Source organism: Silurus meridionalis, chromosome 20 (assembly GCF_014805685.1).
Source record: "Silurus meridionalis isolate SWU-2019-XX chromosome 20, ASM1480568v1, whole genome shotgun sequence".
NCBI classification, from domain to species: Eukaryota; Metazoa; Chordata; class Actinopteri; order Siluriformes; family Siluridae; genus Silurus; species Silurus meridionalis.
Window position 1 is genome coordinate 3934412 of NC_060903.1, and position 17938 is coordinate 3952349.

The window sequence follows — 17938 nt, forward strand, 5'->3', positions numbered from 1 at the left end:
TATCCTGGACACTGATAAGCTCTTCATCATGGCACCTGTTTATGTCCTTAAAATTGATGTGTTAGGAGCAGGAAAAATGGGCAAGTGTAAGGATTTGAGCGAATTTGCCAAATTGTGATGTCTAGACGAGCGTGTCGGGGCATCTCCAAACCTGCAGCTCTTGTGAGATGTTCCCCGTCTGCTGAGGTTTATTAGAAGTGGTCCAAGGAAGGAACAGTGGAGAAAAGGGCGACAAGGTCATGGGTTAGTATTTGACTGTAATTTGACAGTAGAATTTTAAAAATAAAAAAAAACAACATTGTTTTATCCATGTTTTTTTAGATATTCAGGTGCAAACTGGATGAACATGTGCTTTATTTGGTTTGCCTGCATTTCAGGACTGGTTGCCAGGTGACGGTCTCGAGCCAAACTGTTATGAATGATTAGAGTAGGAAGTTGAAAGAACGCCTCTGATTGGCTGGAACGATCCTCCGGTGGGAGAGAGGGGGTGGTCAGGGGCGTGGTCTTCTTTTTTTTTCGCGTGTGGGTGTGACGCAAAAAGAGACGATTGGGCAGAGACCCGGCTCGAGAAGGAATCGAATCGCTAGGATTGGATGGTGGGCGGGGCGTAGGGATGGGCCACGGGAACAAATCGAGCTCGGCACGCGTGCGGCTCGACTTCGAGTCGAGAGAGGAGAACAGGGAGGAAACCGGAGAGACAAGAACGGGGAGAAAAAGCGCTCGTGTGTGAACAGTTCGTGCGTTCTCTTCTACGCGATGCATTTTTTATATTTTATAAACAATATCTATATAGATCGTATTTGACCCGCTTTGGGTTTAGTAATAGATCCGACGTTCATATCGGATCTCGGTTACAGATCTCAGAGTTAAAAACACGCAAAACATCTTAAAAGAGGAGTATATTCACGTGGAACAATCAGACACGCGTCGAGGTTGTGTGTGCGCGCGCGTGTGTGAGAGTTGTGTTTTTTTTTCTTTTGGGCCGCTCGAGCTCGAATGGAGCAGCACGCAGAGGCGCGAGGCTGCACCGGTCACGGATCGCGATCCCGGTGTTCCGAGCTCGTGCACAACGAGCACTGCATGCATCTGTCCATCCAGTCAACGACCGGCACGCGCTTCGAGCTGTCCCTCCCCGCGGAGGAGACGGTGGAAGGGCTGAAGAGGAGGCTGTCGCAAAAGCTCCGGGTGTCCAAAGACAGGCTCGCGCTCCTGCACAAAGACACGTGAGTCTCTTCCCGGAGCGTAACAATACACGTACACGCATGCACGTTCATCCGTACTTGCATGAAATGAATTCGGCACAGGAAACTAAGCGTCTCGTGCACGCAAAACCACATGCTCAGCCATGCCACGTCCGCACGCCATCAGGTCTAAGAAGGATGAGGTCACAGTCAAGGAGAAGACTGAATGCACACACGTGCATGAAGTCGTTTGCGTATATAGTGTCTTTATCTATAATTCAATTCCAAAGGTTCACCCTCCTGCTCCATTAGACAGCAGATTTAAACCAGATTACTTACTAACTACTACTAGGAATGACTATGTGCTGCTTGCATGCACCTACAGACCCCATAGACACAATATTTTCCTGAACTGTCTCGAGAATGTCATGCAGTATTGTAGAAGATGATCTTCAGTGTTTGGTTTAACACCTCCAGTGTTTACACAAGTCCAGCTGGACAGGGTGAGTTCATTGAGCACTTGCAGGTGTTCAGTCAACACTGGGGAGGTGTGTGTGTATACAGGAACAGTGTGCAACTGCCATGTCTAATCAGCAAGCACACACCTGGCTGTTTGAGCTCTTGTCTGTTCCAAAAAAAAAAAAAAAAACGCACTCGGGCTGGTCTGTGTCAAGAGTGCAGATGACGTAAAAAGCTCCACCACACACACTTCAGAGTGAGGTACTGAGGTGGGTTTATCATAAACTATCATAAACACACAGCTGCTTTTCCAGACACGGAGGAAGCGTAGTGCAGGATTACAGCCAAGTGCTGTAAATGACATCTTGTACAAAGCCCAGACTTGGATTTGCGTAACTTCGCGTCTGTATTTATTCTGGTTTGTGTCAGCGATCCAGATTTCTAGATTCAATCCGAGCATTTTTTCCAGTTGAGGGATGCTCGTTCTCTTCTCCCTCTTTTCTGCGCTTCCAGGAACCCTTGAGACTCTTCATTGCCCCTTTCCGTTACTGAATAATAGAGAAGTTACTACGGAATAGCAAGAGGTTATATATTTAGTTGTGGCAGTAATGAGAAACTGAGTTCTGAGAAAGTTAAGCAGCTCGGTTATAAAAAAGAGCTGGAGGTTTATTTCACTTTCAGAATGAGTGCATGTGAAAAAATAGTAGAATATCGCCTCTGCTGATGACTGGGCCGCATACGATGATTTATGCTTTCGCAATAAACCTGTTTTTGATATTTCGCTTCTTTTAATCTTAATTTGTTGACCATTTTTATGTTTTCAATGACTCATTGTGCTGTTACACGATGCTGTTGCCTGTCAACGAGACAACAGTAGTCTCGCCATGTCTTTTTCTTCTGTCTGTTGAATAGCTTGTTCTGTCATCAAGAAAACTGCATGTAAAATGTTTAGAGCTGCTGTTATCTAAAACCTACTAATTCCATTTGCTGGGGTTGAAGTACATGCAAAGCTAGTCCGTGATCATTTACGGTTGTGGATGCTGTCTTGCAGGAGGCTAAGCTCAGGGCGGCTCCAGGATTTTGGGGTTACAGACGGGAGTAAATTGACCCTCGTGCCCTCGGTGGAGGCAGGATTAATGGTAGGCTTTAACTGATACTTCTGCTATTAACTTCTTTTTCGTGTTTGAACTCGAGCGTGTCGACGTTTCACAAGTTACTGACGTTTTTGTTTTCTCCCAATCCAGTCTCAGGTCTCCAAACCAGAGCAGTCCATCATGCAAGCGCTGGAGAGTTTGACCGAAACTCAGGTAAGAAATAGTTCATCGGTAATTACGACAAATCGGTTGATCGATGCTAAGACATGGCCTTGACCTCTGTTGTCAGTGTATTGTTCTGGAGTAGGAAAAAGTAAAAAAAAATTTGCATAATTATCTACAAGTTTGCAGTTTATTATGTAAATGTAGTGTAGTATTTATGTGACCATCGAACTTAATGGAAAATAATTTGATTATTATTAACCAGTAAAAATGCTGGAAGCTATTTCTGTAAATTGGATAAATAACTAGCTAGCGACCTATGAATATGAATAAATGAATATAAATAATGGTTATAAATGAATATATTAAACAAAGCTAGCTAGCTCTCAATTAGCATTTTTTTATATAAAATTATAAATAAAATGTCATAAAATGTTATAAGATACTTATAAAAGTAGGTGGTTAACAATAAAAAGAGAAGTTGTGAAACCTAAACAGGTGTAGTAGAACGTGGCTATGAAGCTAACTAGCATGAAGGGAAGACGTGTTCTTAATGTAGCTGGTAGTTAAACATAAATTATGGAGTTTGCTAGCTATTGTAGCATGAAGTAGGTTTCTGCAGTAGAAAAAACCAATAGAGCTAGTTAGGGTACTTCACTAGTCATAATATATCAAGCTAATACACACAGAGGTCTTGTCATTCATCATATTATTCTTAGCACAGGATGAGTTTCTCCTAGACACTACAGCAGCGTAGACAATACCGAGCGACAGGATACGCTCAGTTCAGAGGAACACACCCACAGTACACCCTGTTAGCTGGCATTCCCCACACACGTATGCACACACACACAGGCAGTCACACATGCGCATACTCGCAAGCACCCACGCACACATATACTTACACAGATAAAAGTACTTGTCCTTATACACACACACACACACACACACGAATAGCAGCAGGGCATCACTATAGTCTCAACTGTACATGCAGTGCTTTTGTAGATTGTGCTTTTGATGAACACAGTGCAGTGTGTGTGTGTGTGTGTGTGTGTGTGTGTGTGTATGTTAGTGCAGTATTTCCATGTAAGCAAATCACACAGGATGGGTGAGTCATGTTGCTGAAAATTTGGCAGTCTGCCCATTTAAATCACTGTGTGAATTTGTGTGTGTGTGTGTGTGTGTGTGTGTGTACGTAACATGCAAGTTCAGACGAACTCCACCCTGTGTGTAGTACGTAGAAGTGAATGAGTTGGGTTTTTGCCCTGAGTGGAGTCAGCTCTGCTTCATCCTTCGTGTGTGTGTGTGAGACAAGTTGATGAGAAAAGATTTCCACGAAATTGCATCACAAAGGCTTCTTATTATACGTAGGCCACCTTTTCTTTACTCGCTCTCTTTTTTTTTTTTTCTCATCTACTCTTGTGCTAAAAAAAAAACCCAGTCATGCACATACACACATACTTCATATGTTTTTGTTCCCGCATCGATATAAAGCATGATTAAGCATTCTGTACCCTGCCGGTTATTCATATTACAATATGTTTTACACTTTAGTGTTACAAATTTTACAAAAATTGTGACTATTTAAGCCCCACACAGTTAATCGTCAATCAAGGAGAACAGGAATAGAATTTGCAGAGTGAATGTGAGCTTTTCTTTTTTGTTTCTCAGCAATCGAGATCACCTGAATGAGCTCAAGACATCGCTAGTTTGCGAATTCAATGAGAAGAAGACAAAGAAGCTGCTAATTCAACTTGGTTTGTCCTTAAATTGAGCTAGCTCACATTAGCACCATTAGCACATTCTCTTAGTCAGGATGTGTAGAACACAACGATGTAAACAAAAAAAAAATTAGAACAGTGTTCGTGTTTGTACCGAGAATCCTGGTGTGTGTGTGTGTGTGTGTGTGTGTGTGTGTGTGTGTGTGTGTGTGTGTGTGTGTGTGTGTGTGTGTGAGCAGATGTGGTTGGGTGCACACAGCTGAGGCGTTGTCTCTGAGGAGATGCTCCTCTGCAGTAGATATTTATAACCTGGAAATCCTACCTCAGTCTGTGGGATCGGAGGTGTGTGTGTGTGTGTGTGTGTGTGTGTGTGTTGGAAAGGACATTTGTGCAAATGTGTTTCAAACCACTTGTGCAAACTTGTGTCTGTGAGAAAAGGTTTCTTCCTGTTTTTGCTTTTTATAGTGTGTTCATTTTGTGTGGTGTGTGTGTGGGGGTGGGGAGTTCAGGAAGCACGCCTTTTTTGTCAGTGTTTGCTGTTACCTTGTGACTGCTTTTTCCACTGAGACAGAAGAGCAGGGCTGAGAGCGATTCACACCGAGACGCTGATTCTCCTTTTAGATAGATAGAGAGATAGATAGATAGATAGATAGATAGATAGATAGATAGATAGATAGATAGATAGATAGATAGATAGATAGGGTAAAGGAGTATGTTTCTATCTATCTATCTATCTATCTATCTATCTATCTATCTATCTATCTATCTATCTATCTATCTATCCTTTAAATATAAAGCTTAGCCTCTTAGCTCATTACCTCCTCAGTCCTGTTTGCTGTAACGGCTAAATCACTGTAGCTTCTATGTTAACATGGTAAAATCTCTCTGTGGGGAAAAATGGCAGATTTAGCATTTCATAAGGTCATAAAGGCATCGTGCGCAGTCCACGGGTGCATGCTTTTTTCAACCCGCATGGTTCACGCATTTGCCAGATCGTTAGTTATCAATCTGGCCACTGAGGAGAGTCAATGTTCAAGCTGGTCACACTATTAGTTTGAACTTTCTGCCACATGAAAATCTTCCAGGCTTCTAGTTTTACGTCAAGCTGCAGTTGTGGCTGGTGGCATCTAATCATCGATTGTTTTCTTATAAAAGCCATACCCCTTCGTGTTTTATTTCTTGATATACATGTCATACATTTCTGGCTTCTTTTTACACTCTGGAAAAGAACTAAACAAGGCGGAATGTGTAAACAGCACTCGTGTTTCTCTTTCTCTCCCTTTTCTCATTCGCCTCCTTTGCCTGCGCTACTAATTCAGCCAAAGAATCTCATTGATTTACAAAAGGCGAGCAGCTAAAACAGGCACAGAGGGGAGCGTGGAGAGTGTGGAGTGTCTAAAAAGATTTCCGGAAATATCGAACCAGCGCTCTCCTGATGAAATAAAGAGACGTGCTGGATAATCTGCAGCCCTCAGCTCTTAGCCGGAACTGCTTGTCTTACAGGGAAGGATAGTGATTGAGCTGGAATATTGGATTTTTTTTTACTTTTTCCTTTTTTTCTTTTTGGGCCCCTTCATCAGTAGTACTGACCGCCCCCACCACACACACACACACACACACACACACACACACACACACACACACACACAGTCCTTTTCACCTCGGTGTGCTCTCTGTCAGAATAGTGCTATTGTGAAAGCTTGGAGAGGTGCAAATTGGGAAAGGCGTGATTTGTATTCAGGCGGCTCTCTCTTTTCACTCCATACGCAGGCACGCTCCATTCAGCTTCGATCTAGGTTTGTGTGTGTGTGTGTGTGTGTGTGTGTGTGTGTGTGTGTGTGTGTGTGTGTAAAAGCTTTACACTTATTGATCACCACATGGAGAACCAGACGTAACAGAGATGCTTTTCCGAGCTGATAAGATGAACGCGCAGCTTCCGAGGTGAACTAAAGAGAGGGCAAAGATAATTTGATCATTTTGGCTGCACACACACACACACACACACACACCTCAGAACAAATGGAATAGATTTTTTTGCTGATTACATAGATTACATCCTCTCCCTGATGGTTTATTTTTTTTTTTTCGTGAATGATCTGATGAGCTTTTTGGAGCTCCAGGCTATATAGATATTACTATGAGCTCCAATAAGGATCTCTCAGAATGATGGGTTTTGAAATGCTGTTTTATAAGCATTACGCTGTTCTATGGCTGGGAGTGTATTTGACTGAAACATGAACACGGATTTGTGGTTGACCTGCGCTAATACATCGGGTAGCGTTTGCTTGGTTTTGCGAGTGTTGTGCTGTTGTGTAGTATCAGTATTGGGGTTTGTTGTTCTATTTTCTGAGAAGCATTTGTTCCAACTGGGTACTCTAGTTTGTTGGTCTGGACATCAATATTGTTGACTAGCATTGAACAGCGGTGATGTTGGTGAGGATAGAATTTGGGAAACTGCGTTAGTGTTGGGTGGCCACTGCTAACCCTTTCCTTATCATGGTCTTCTCTAAAATGGGAAACTCTTCACATCTGGTCTCTCAGGCACCACCCTGTTTTTTGGCTATCGTTACATCTACTCCACAACTCCGGCAATGAGTAGACTTTATCTTGTTCCTCTATTCCTCTCTCGCTCGCTCTCACGGGGTAATCTGCAGCCCTGGTCTGCTATAATTGGAAATCATTGGCTCTTAATAGCACTGTGCAGGGAGGGAGAATTTAGGGCCATCTGTGTGGCCTCAGGATCAATGGGAAAAACGATCGGGTGGAGGGTCTGACCTTTCCCACCCTGGGTGGAGCTTAATAATGCAAACTATTTACTTGGGGGGGGAAAAAGTAGTTTTTCTCTACAATATTTACGATTTTCCATCCTAGTGTTAAATTATTCAATATACAGCGTATGTATACATTTGATATTGGATTTGTAGGCAAACCTGCACTAAACATGGTCTGAAATAATATATATATATATATATATATATATATATATATATATATATATATATATATATATATATATATATATATATATATATATAGTGCGTGCGTGCGCGTGTGTGTGCGCGTGTGTGTGTGTGTGTGTGTTAAATGTATATAATCCAGATATTGTACTGCTATATATTTAAAGCTATAGATGTATATGCATGATGAGGCTGCTGATCAGGTTAGACTTCCATAAATAGAAGGGCCACCGTTTGTGTCGTGATCGCTTTCAGCTTTGATTTGCCACTCGCCTTTGAGCTTGAAGTGGTCGGCATCGTGACTAGGCTTTTCCAAGCAGAGTCGGAGAGCGTGAGTAAAATCCGGTGGGGGTTGATGGGGATTTGAGACATCTCTCAAATCTCCAGCCTTTGAGCTGACTGGTGGGATCCAAGCCTTCACAATAATTACCCTGATTAAAGCCGAACCTGTCCATGAGCTCATGCCATGGAAGCTCACAAGACGATCTGGTTAATAATTCCTTGTGTAGAGAGCTGGCTCACGTCCGGGGTGCTCAGAGAGATTTCTGCTTTGCCTGGGTCAAGCCGCATTGACGAGGCTAATCAAACACTCTGCTCTGTTCTCGTGTCAACAACAGGGACAGCGAGTCACGATCGCACAGGGAAGTTTGATTTCTTGATTAAGGCTCATGTATAAATGTATTTATTCGATGCTCCTTGAGATAAAACAACAGGAAAACGACAAGCAATAAGAGGCTCTTCAAACATCCTCATCAAACCCTAATTTGAGCTTTCTCTTTAGCCAAGTGCTGCTCGTGATGACCTTTTTAACCGTCCCACTGCCTGTTTTTATTTTTTTTTGTTTTTTTTCTTTTCACACATGCATTTGCTGTATGATTACAGGGAAGTGATCAGAGGTAGATCAGAAGTGGAACATCACTTTGAGATCCTGTGTACGAATCAGGATGTTTGATGGTCGTAGCCCTTTATTTTTCCGCGCCGCTCTTATCTCACATCAAACAAAGACTCTGCTCCATCTGCCGAGTCGAAAACAGTCAGAGCTCCAAGCTCCACCTCATGTTGGTGTTTTTTTTTTTTTTTTTTTTTGTTTCTCTCTAAGTCTTCCCCCTCTACCCCACCCTTCCCCCATTTTTTTTCTTTCTTTCTTGGTTTCTTTAAAAAGCTCCCGGTGAGGGAGGGATGCCATCCTGCAAACGATTTCTTTGAGCTTGAGGCTTTCTTAAAGTTACAGACTCCCCTGCCCTCCCCCACTCCCCCCGCTCGCTTTTTCTCCATACTGCTTTCCTTCCCTTGCACGCATACACATATGCATACGCCTACATACAGTATTTTCCTTCGCCTCCATCTGCTTCTATCATATGTGATCTGAATACTGACGTACCTCCTTAAAGAAGACCGCGCAACCCAGATTCCCGAGTCTAAATGTAGATGATTACACACACTTCTCACAGTTGCCACAAAGCCGTTCTAAGGATCGACCCAACATATGGTCCTTCACGACTTTAGAACCGAGCGGTACAGTCATTCCAAAGCTCTCGAGTTATTCTTTATTGCAGTTCTTTTCTGCAGATCAATAGCAATTCAGCTGTATGGCGTCCTGTATAGTCGAAGATAAAACGGATCGACAGCTGCGCGGGGTTTAGGGTCCGCCTCGCGAAAAGGTTACCCTGGATTCCTCTGTCTTCTCTGCTGTCGCGCTCCGCCCACAGCCGTGATTGACGCTCAGCAAAGAGACGAGAGCCATCAATCAAATCTGAAGGCCACCTGCCCACACACGCAGCTCAAATACTAGACCCGTAGACATACACGCACACCTACACGCGAGTAACCTTTACGCTCGGGGTTCCCGACAAAAATATACCTCAGACTTGTTAGAAGCTTGAACTTTTAAGTGCTTTGTATTTCAGTATTTCATGTCTTTTTTTTGGTTGTTTTTTTTTCCCCTTCTTTTTTTTCTGTTTACAGTGTTTTACTGTTCTTTTTGTTTACATCTTTGAAGAAACTAAATGCTAGAAGTGTCCCGGCGCAAATATAAAAAATTCATCGTATATTTTCGCTCTTGAAAATTACAATTTTTTGCATTTTTTGAAGAATACAGCTGCAATGCAGCAGATGGTAGATGGCTGATCTATTTACTCACGTTTCCCTCGTCTAGAGAGAACCGTGAGCGATTAGTGTCAGCCTAACACGTTCTCACATCCCTGTTTTCTTAGCCCTGAAAGCACGCACTCTCCTTCTACAAGTAGGACGATTAGCTCTCGAACATGAGCATTCGAACACTGTTCTATCTGAAGTGATTCTTTTTTCCTTTTCGCAGTCTGCCCCTTCAGCCGTGCACATGCTCGTTGTCTCGGTTTTGGAACGCTTAGCGTTCCGTGGTCAGGTGTCGATGAAAAGCTGAATTTTTTTTTTTTTAATGTGCGCTCACTGGCGCTGACATCACCACAGTGGTTCATGAGTCATTCGCATAAGCACTCAGTGGGTTTCCCTCACCCTGCTCTCTTCGCCTGGAGGCCTCGTTGACCTGATTAAAATAGGGGGGGATGGACATGGGGTGCCCTTTTGAGAGCAGGGTTTCATCTTGACAAGGCCTGCTAGTTATTAGCCAAGAATGCAGAGGAGGAGATTGAGTAGAAGTGGAGGGTGAAGTAGTCTAACTGTGCTTTTAAACAGATAGCGATACAGAAAAATGGTTCTTCTGTGATGACCAAGGTGCTGCTAAGTTGCTGTGAAACATCTCTACCTATTCCCTCAATAATAAAAAAAATCAAATTCAAATGTTATTAATAATATGAATTTGAATGATGAAATATTAATGATTATATAAACATGAAAAAATGTTTATATAATAATGTTAGAATCTTTTAATATGCATTAATGTGGCAAATAGAATGTGGCTTCCTTTTCTTCTGCCAATCCAAATAACATCTACCAACATTGGTAAAATCAGCTCACCAATTTTAGCAGATAAATGAAATGGTTTTTAAGTATCTGAGCATTTAATCTGTAATTATTCATAGAACCGTGAGCAAACATAAATAACGAAACACCTTTTTCGTACCGTTGCAGTTTTTTTTTTTTTTTTTTTTTTTTGTAGGGAAGTGAGCGCTCTGGTTTCCTACCAAATGTTGCAAACAGAAGAGAAGTTGCTCAAATGTTCCTCTCTGCTCTCTTCCTGTTCCCAGGTTGGTGACTTCCTATCAGGTCGGTCTCCGCTGACACTTGCTCTTCGCGTCGGGGATCACATGATGTTCGTGCAGCTGCAACTTGCCGCGCAAAACTCGGGCAATCAACAGTGTACCGCTCGGGCTCCTTCGAGCACAACCAGGACCCCCACAGTGCCCTGTGGGGGCACCAGTGAGCCCCCTCACACCCACACCTCTGCCCACAACACCCAGAGGGCGTCAGCTGGACACCACGTCCACCACGCTCAGCAAGCTCACCATGCTCACCAGTCACCCCCCTCCAGTCCTACACTTTCCCCCGGATCTCTCCATTATCCTCACCTGGCCACAGGGGCCTGTAGTCCAGCCCCCAGAGCAGCCACACCTTTCCAGCAGGTAACACCAACTATTGTATTTTGTAAAAAAATGTTAACAATTTTATCAATTCTGGTATGTGGAATGTATGTGTTTATGGTGAATTCAAGGCAATCAGACAGTCAAATATACCTGTTTATATTTATTTATCTACAATTAAATGGTGTCGGACATCAAACGTTCTGTTTTATAGGTCAATTTTGACCCTTTTAGCAATTATTATAGCAAAAACATAGTCTTGAAAGAGTCTGGATATAATGTGTGTCTTTGCTAGGGTGAGGGTGGTTCCTCAAGTGGAAATGAAAGCAGCAGCTCCTGGCCCAGTCGCAAACCAGGTGCTGTAATCGAAAGCTTTGTGAACCATGCTCCTGGTGTTTTCTCTGGAACCTTCTCAGGTAGGTGTTCACCTTCTCGGATTAGGCCCTTTGAAATTTTTTTTAAATCACAATAAACCATTAAATTATGCACAGGCGTTTAAGATTATTTGTTAAACATTGTCTAAGGCATTGTATTTTTATTTTTTTTTGCAGTTTTTTATGACTGGTCAAAAAGAAAATGATAATAATGCCATCCAAATAAAATAATAAATAAAAATGCCATATATCTCTCTCTCTCTCTCTCCTCAGGCACCCTTCACCCGAACTGTCAGGACAGCAGCGGGCGTCCACGCCGTGACATAAGCACCATACTGCAGATTCTCAATGACCTACTGAGTGCTACTCGCCACTACCAGGGCACACCCCCCACTCTGACCCAGCTCCGCTGCAACGCTCAGACCCCTGTGTCTCCCCGAGCGACGACACCTGCTTCGCCATGCCCACCTCCTTCACCCTCTGCCATGGAGCTTCCATCAGCACCCATGTCACCATTATTATCCTCACCTACCTCACCTACCTCAGACAGACTGGCACTGAACCATAGCCGCATCAGCAAACCAATGGGTAAATATAAGACGCTCCTTATTTGTGCAGAAATTATTGCTATGAAAGTAGGCAGGGCTTTTATACTCATTAGTTCTATTATTGGGGGTGTGGCTTCTGCATCGGTCACTGCTATTAAAGTAGGTGGAGTTCTATAGAAGAAGGTGTGGCCTCTGTATGAACCATTGCTATGAAAGTATTTGGGACTTGATACCTGTAGGTGTGGCCTCTTCAACTGCTTTTGCCATGAAAGTAGGTGGGTTTATTATGCATATGAATTTTATTGGAGGTGTTTATTGGAGATGTATTTCTTTAAACCCTGAATTTTACCCCCTGAAAAAAGAATGGCTTGTATATAATGAAAGAAATACACCCACACTCCTCATGCGCAAGTCCTACGTGTTTGTTTGTATTTTAAACGCTCTCCCTCCAGGTTTCCTCCTGTTTCCACTTTTCTGCAACGAATCTCTAACGTCATCTGTAAAGGCTCCCTGACAGTCTGCTTTTGCCTTTATATGGATTACACACACACACACACACACACACGCAGAGCCACGTACACACTCGTTGCTGACAGGCTCTGCATTGTGGAGGCGTTGACAGCAGAGCGGAGTGCACCATAAAGCTTCATTCCTGAAGTGTTTGGGTTGCGTTAGAGCAGCTCTGCGGTCAACGATGCATTTAGCCTTGGACTTCATGACTGAGAAGAAGCTTTTGACTCTGATTCTCGCACACACACGCGCGCACACACACACACACACACATTAAAGGGAAGACAGAGGACTGGCTCTAGTTAGAGACTCGCTTCTAAGTTTGCATTCCACTCATTCAGTGCACTGATTCATCACTCAGTCAGTTTCCCCTCTAACTCCCCTCCCCTCACACGCACACACACACACACACACACACACACACACACACGTGAGTGTGTGACCCAGTATCTAGTGTGAGGTGTGTCTAATCTTACTGATCACAACCGTACTGCCTGGTGAACATTAATCAGATACACTAATGTGTCTAATGTGTGTGTGTGTGTGTGTGTATATAGATATACACACACACACACACACACACACACCCACACAGTTGCACTTTATGGGTTTTTAAGAGAGTATGTGTGAATTATTCAGTCGCTGAATTGAACATGTTTGGGTTCTCGGGGACCTTGAGTAGCTGGGCATCTGGGTCAGAGTTTGTGTGTGTGTGTGTGTGTGTGTGTGTGTGTGTGTGTGTGTGTGTGTGTGTGTTCGATGGAAACATGCTGATGAAGTTTAAATGATGCATGAGCAGAGCCAAGCCGCAGGGCTGTGGAAAGAATAGGCCTCTTCCTTCACCAGTGACCCGAGACTTCAGCCTTCACTTCCACGCCGCTCTTGTGCCAGTGCACGCTCGCTTTCCCAGCATGCTCGGTGCTCACGTGTGGATTTCGCTTCTTTGATTAGCCGAGCTAATGGGAGACAAGGGCCACAGGCTAGCATGCATTATGAATAAGTTCTCTCTCAGCTTGGAGGCATCCCAACTACTTGGTGTTTAAAAGGGAATGTGAAACTAAAGGAGAATAGTGGCGAATTATTGACACTCTTGCACGAAGCAACCGCTGACGGACGAGAGTCTCGTTTCTCTCGTCGTGTTCAATAACGAAAGCAAAGCCGCTCTTTGGAATCGAAACTAACTGCAGCCTGAAACTTTGTAAATGACAGCGAAGTTCAGCGTTTCATTGGTAACTGTGTTGTCACGCACGTCTGAAATTTCAGTTACATAATATTTCCTCTGTGATTTCCTTCGACATCCGCAGTCAGAGATTTCATACCAAATGCTGTCTCGATCAGGCGATCGCTACCGGATTGTTGATGCGCGTATTTATTGAGAAGTGGTAGCTTTTGGTGGTTAAGATCTTTGACTTCCAGCTGGAAGATCATGAGTTTAATCCCAGCACCACCGAGCTACCACTGCTGGTCCTAATGAGGACCGAATTTTATTTATTTTTTTATCCTGTTGTCCTTGAGCTTCCTAGGGATACTACGGCGTGATTATAAACACACGAAGTGATTGTTTGTGTATTCGAAGCCTAAACATGGTTTATTCTCTGTCCTACAGGTGAGCCGTCTAGACATTCAGAGAACAGGGCGACGCGCTGTAAAGTGGAGCGTTTGCAGTTGTTGCTGCAGCAGAGGAGACTCCGCAGGCGGGCGAGGAGAGAACCCCGGGCTCCATACCACTGGATTAGCGAGCGCAAAGCCACCCGTAGCCACAGCAACAGCAGCCTGAGCAGCGACGGCTCCATCGACTTGGACTACGACGAGGCACTCTGGAAAAACGAAGTCCAGACCGACATCGGCTCGGAGTTCGTCGTTGCCTGATTGAGCAGCCCAATGCGAAGAACGAGAAGATTTTACAAGTGGCCAGAGGAGAAGGGATTTCCTTTCAGAATGGTGTGTAATGCTGGAGTGTTTTGTTTTTTTTTATTTTTTTTTATTTACCGTTCAATTTGAAACACTGAGTTGCATTCGGAAGAGTACTGAAGCGTGAGCGGCGAACCGAGTGAGCATCTCCCTGGACTCTGGATACACAAGATGGACTAAATTCAGTGGTCCGAAACATTTTCACTCGATTTGCTCATTCGATCGTCTTTAAATATGGTGGTGGTTCGAGTTGTTGTTACAAAAATGCGTCATGTAGCATTACGAAGCAAGAAATTCAGGTGTATCTCTGGTTTATAACATTTTGCACACTTCTTGACCTGTGAGCATTAAGGTTTCTTTATGGTTTTCATTTTTTTTGATACTCCACTTGATTCAGCGAACTCCAGTTCAAAACAACACAAATCCACAAAGCATTTATAACAGACACGATGATTTCTTGTTCACACTTGTATCTGTAACTGCATCCACTGGTTAAAGTATTAAGTTCGTATCACAGTGCCTCGGTTTATACTTTATCTTATTGAAGCATAAAACCTGGAACACATCTGGAGGTTTTTTTGTTCAGAGGGTTTTTTTTTTTTGCTGCTACGAAGGATGACGTGTGAAAGCGAGCAGTCTTGCTTGGTCATCCATCTCATTATAACCTGATTCTGCCAGAGGGATGCAGTGGGATCATGCACAGTTTGGCTCTGTAGCACCGTTTTACAAGCTGATTCGAAAAGCGAAAAGACTTTTTTTTTTTCTGTAGTGTATTAGGTTTAATGTTACCTGCTGTTACGCCCATGGAGACGAAAAAATATAACGTCGGACTTCTTTTCCACTATGGACCGTTCCTGTCTCAACATTTTGTTCGATTTGAGAAAACTGGAAGTGAGACATGGTTACAAACATGGATGGACCTTGTGTACAGTGGCCTTATCTACCTTAAAAAAAAAGGAAATAAGCGAAAAGTGCAGGCACTGGAAACTCTGGATGCTTGATGTGTATTGTGATTTTTCCTTTTATTTTTTAAACTAAGGACACGCCATTTGAGCATTAGTGAACGGCCCCTGTGCCTCAACAACGTGCCTGAGACAAAAAAAAAACGGAACATGGACGTTAAATTTTCCTCGTCTGAAAAGTCACTGCTTTCTCAGCTGAAAAACAGAACAATACATGCTCTGTTTTTTTTTTCTTCTTCTGTCTCTTTTTTTTTTTTTTCCCTCTTCATTACGATGTGTAACGTCTGTCCTGTGTATCTCTTGTGCATCTTTCGTCGCGTGTACACACTGTCTTTCGTTCTTGAAACCAGAAATTTACGTAAAATATGTAGATATAAATATATAAAATAATTCTACAAAAGAGGAACAGGTCCAAATAAACCAATATCACCCTGTAAACATGCACATAACATGTCACGATGTGTACGTCTTCTGTTTCAGCACCAAGTTCTCACAAATATTGTTACCTGGATGCATGGGATATGATCTACAGTAATTTATTTAAGGTTGAATTGAATATACGAGTAGTTCATAGGGGAAAAATATACGCGTTTGGTTGGGATGTTGTTTTTTTTTAAAGTTGACGATGGTAGTTTTTTTTTTTTGTTTGTTTTTTTTTGTCAATGCTGTGGTTTTTTTTTTTTGCTTTTTTTTTTCGTTGCCTGTACTGTCTTGTGATCTCACAGGTGAGGAGCCTTTGCTTGTGTAGCACATTTTTATACCCGTTTTTAATTTATAATGCCGATCTCACAACTGTGAAAAAAACCTTCTCTGATGTAGTTTTTCTCGTCACCTCTTTCATTTGTTTGTTTTTGTATGTTGTTTAACTTTCTTTTCCTCTTTATTTCGTGTATTTAGTCAAAAAATGAAACCTTGGCATTGTAAAAGAGGGAAACAACTAAAAACAACTGGTTTTCTTTGTTCATAAGCAATACATTTCAGTGTGGCTTGCTGTAGAGTTTTTTTTCTTTCCCTTTTTAGGTAATAAATTTTAATTTTAATTGCAACGTTTTTGGTGTCACTTTTTTCTTATTCCAGATGTATTTTTTTCTATACAAACTTAAAAAAATATTTTTCATTAGTGCAGAGTGTGGTGTAAATCCATATATTTTTATTTAGGTTACTTTTTTTTTTTTAAATCATCTCAGACATCCATGCAGCTGTGGATTTCAGCCGTTGCTTTTATCCACACACTCGCGCGCGCACACGCTCGCATACGTACAGGTGTGTTTGTCAGTTGTTGGTTTAACTCTCGTTGCGGCTTCTTTGGCTTCGTCTAGCCGTGTAGCATGCTGTGTTAAAGGAAGAATGAAAACAAAGAGTAACAGCTTCACATATTTATTAAGAGAATGACTTCAACAGATGAAACCCACAGCATGTGTTCTAACACAGGAAAACACTCAGACACAATCAGCAAGCCCATGTGCCTGGGACAGACATATTTTGTGTCCAGGCTGTTAGTTATTATATTAATGAGCTTCATAGTGGTGTGTTTTTATTTCGTGGTGTGTACACCACCTGCTGCAATACACACGGCGCGTGAGGAGGGATCTAGTTGTTGATAGAATGTGTGTGTGTTTGGTTTTTTTTATAGACAATGAAAAAAAGTGAAAAGAGTAAGATTCTGAAGATGGTTAAACCAATTTCTGGACATTTTTGCCCATTTCCAGCTTGTAGGTTGGTTTGTTTAATTGAAATATAAAACAAACTCTTTAATGAGCACAATTTTCTGCCAATAGAATGAGACTATTTCCAGCTTGTAATGAATACAAATACATGGATATTTGTTTAATATTCCTTAATCTGGTTTATTGTAATTATATATTGAGAAATATTAGATAAATCTGATTATTTTCCATTATTTTCGGATTTTCCACTTGCGAAGTTTTTTTTTTTTGTAATCCAGATTAATGGTTGTATTCAATTTGGTGAAACCAAAATAAAGTGCAGCACAACGCTGTAATATAACACGATTATGCCAGTACATCATGCAGTGTACAAAAACCTATCAAAGCTAGCTAGAATTGATGTGCAATGTGAGGACAGAACACTATATCTTACAACTACTAAAACTTTCTCACAGTAAATAACTTGAAAGATTCTCAAGTGTTTAAAAATGATGTGACAATTGTATTGCCATATATTTTCATTTCCCTCAGTCTGCATTATTGCATTTTACCAGCTAACTAGCTCACCATCAATACATCATGCTAGCTAGCAGTTTTTAGCCAAGTCAGTCAGAGCTTCAAAGCAACCAAATCACACGAAAGGCCAGTTCTTCAGTGCATTTTGTTTGCCAGGAGGTCTGGCTAATCATTTATCCATTCCTAGCAAATCATTAAACTAAAAAACCACAAAACTAGAAAGCAAAGAGCAAAACTTGGAAACAGAATTAAACAAAGCTGATCTGGAATAAAGGCTTCCCATGAATATGAATTATTGTATCAATCCATTTCATAGTTAATATTTAGCTATAGAAGGTACAATATATAATTTTACTTT

General features: G+C 42.1%; 1 protein-coding gene across 1 annotated transcript; it reads left to right on the forward strand.

The window, feature by feature from the left end:
• The first annotated feature begins 664 nt into the window (after positions 1-664).
• LOC124403160 (midnolin-like) lies at positions 665-16443 on the forward strand. Its single transcript, XM_046876777.1, has 7 exons — positions 665-1223; positions 2692-2779; positions 2885-2947; positions 10760-11134; positions 11388-11508; positions 11740-12054; positions 14131-16443. The coding sequence occupies exons 1-7, from the start codon at positions 997-999 to the stop codon at positions 14391-14393; spliced, it is 1452 nt and encodes a 483-aa protein (XP_046732733.1). The 5' UTR covers positions 665-996; the 3' UTR covers positions 14394-16443.
• Positions 16444-17938: the final 1495 nt, after the last annotated feature.

Coding starts and splice junctions, on each gene's coding strand:
- LOC124403160 (XM_046876777.1), top strand. CDS start 997: ATGGAGCAGCACGCAGAGGCGCGAGGCTGCACCGGTCACGGATCGCGA. Junction 11,509..11,739: donor TTTCTCTGGAACCTTCTCAG/GTAGGTGTTCAC, acceptor CTCTCTCCTCAG/GCACCCTTCACCCGAACTGT. Junction 12,055..14,130: donor CCGCATCAGCAAACCAATGG/GTAAATATAAGA, acceptor TCTGTCCTACAG/GTGAGCCGTCTAGACATTCA.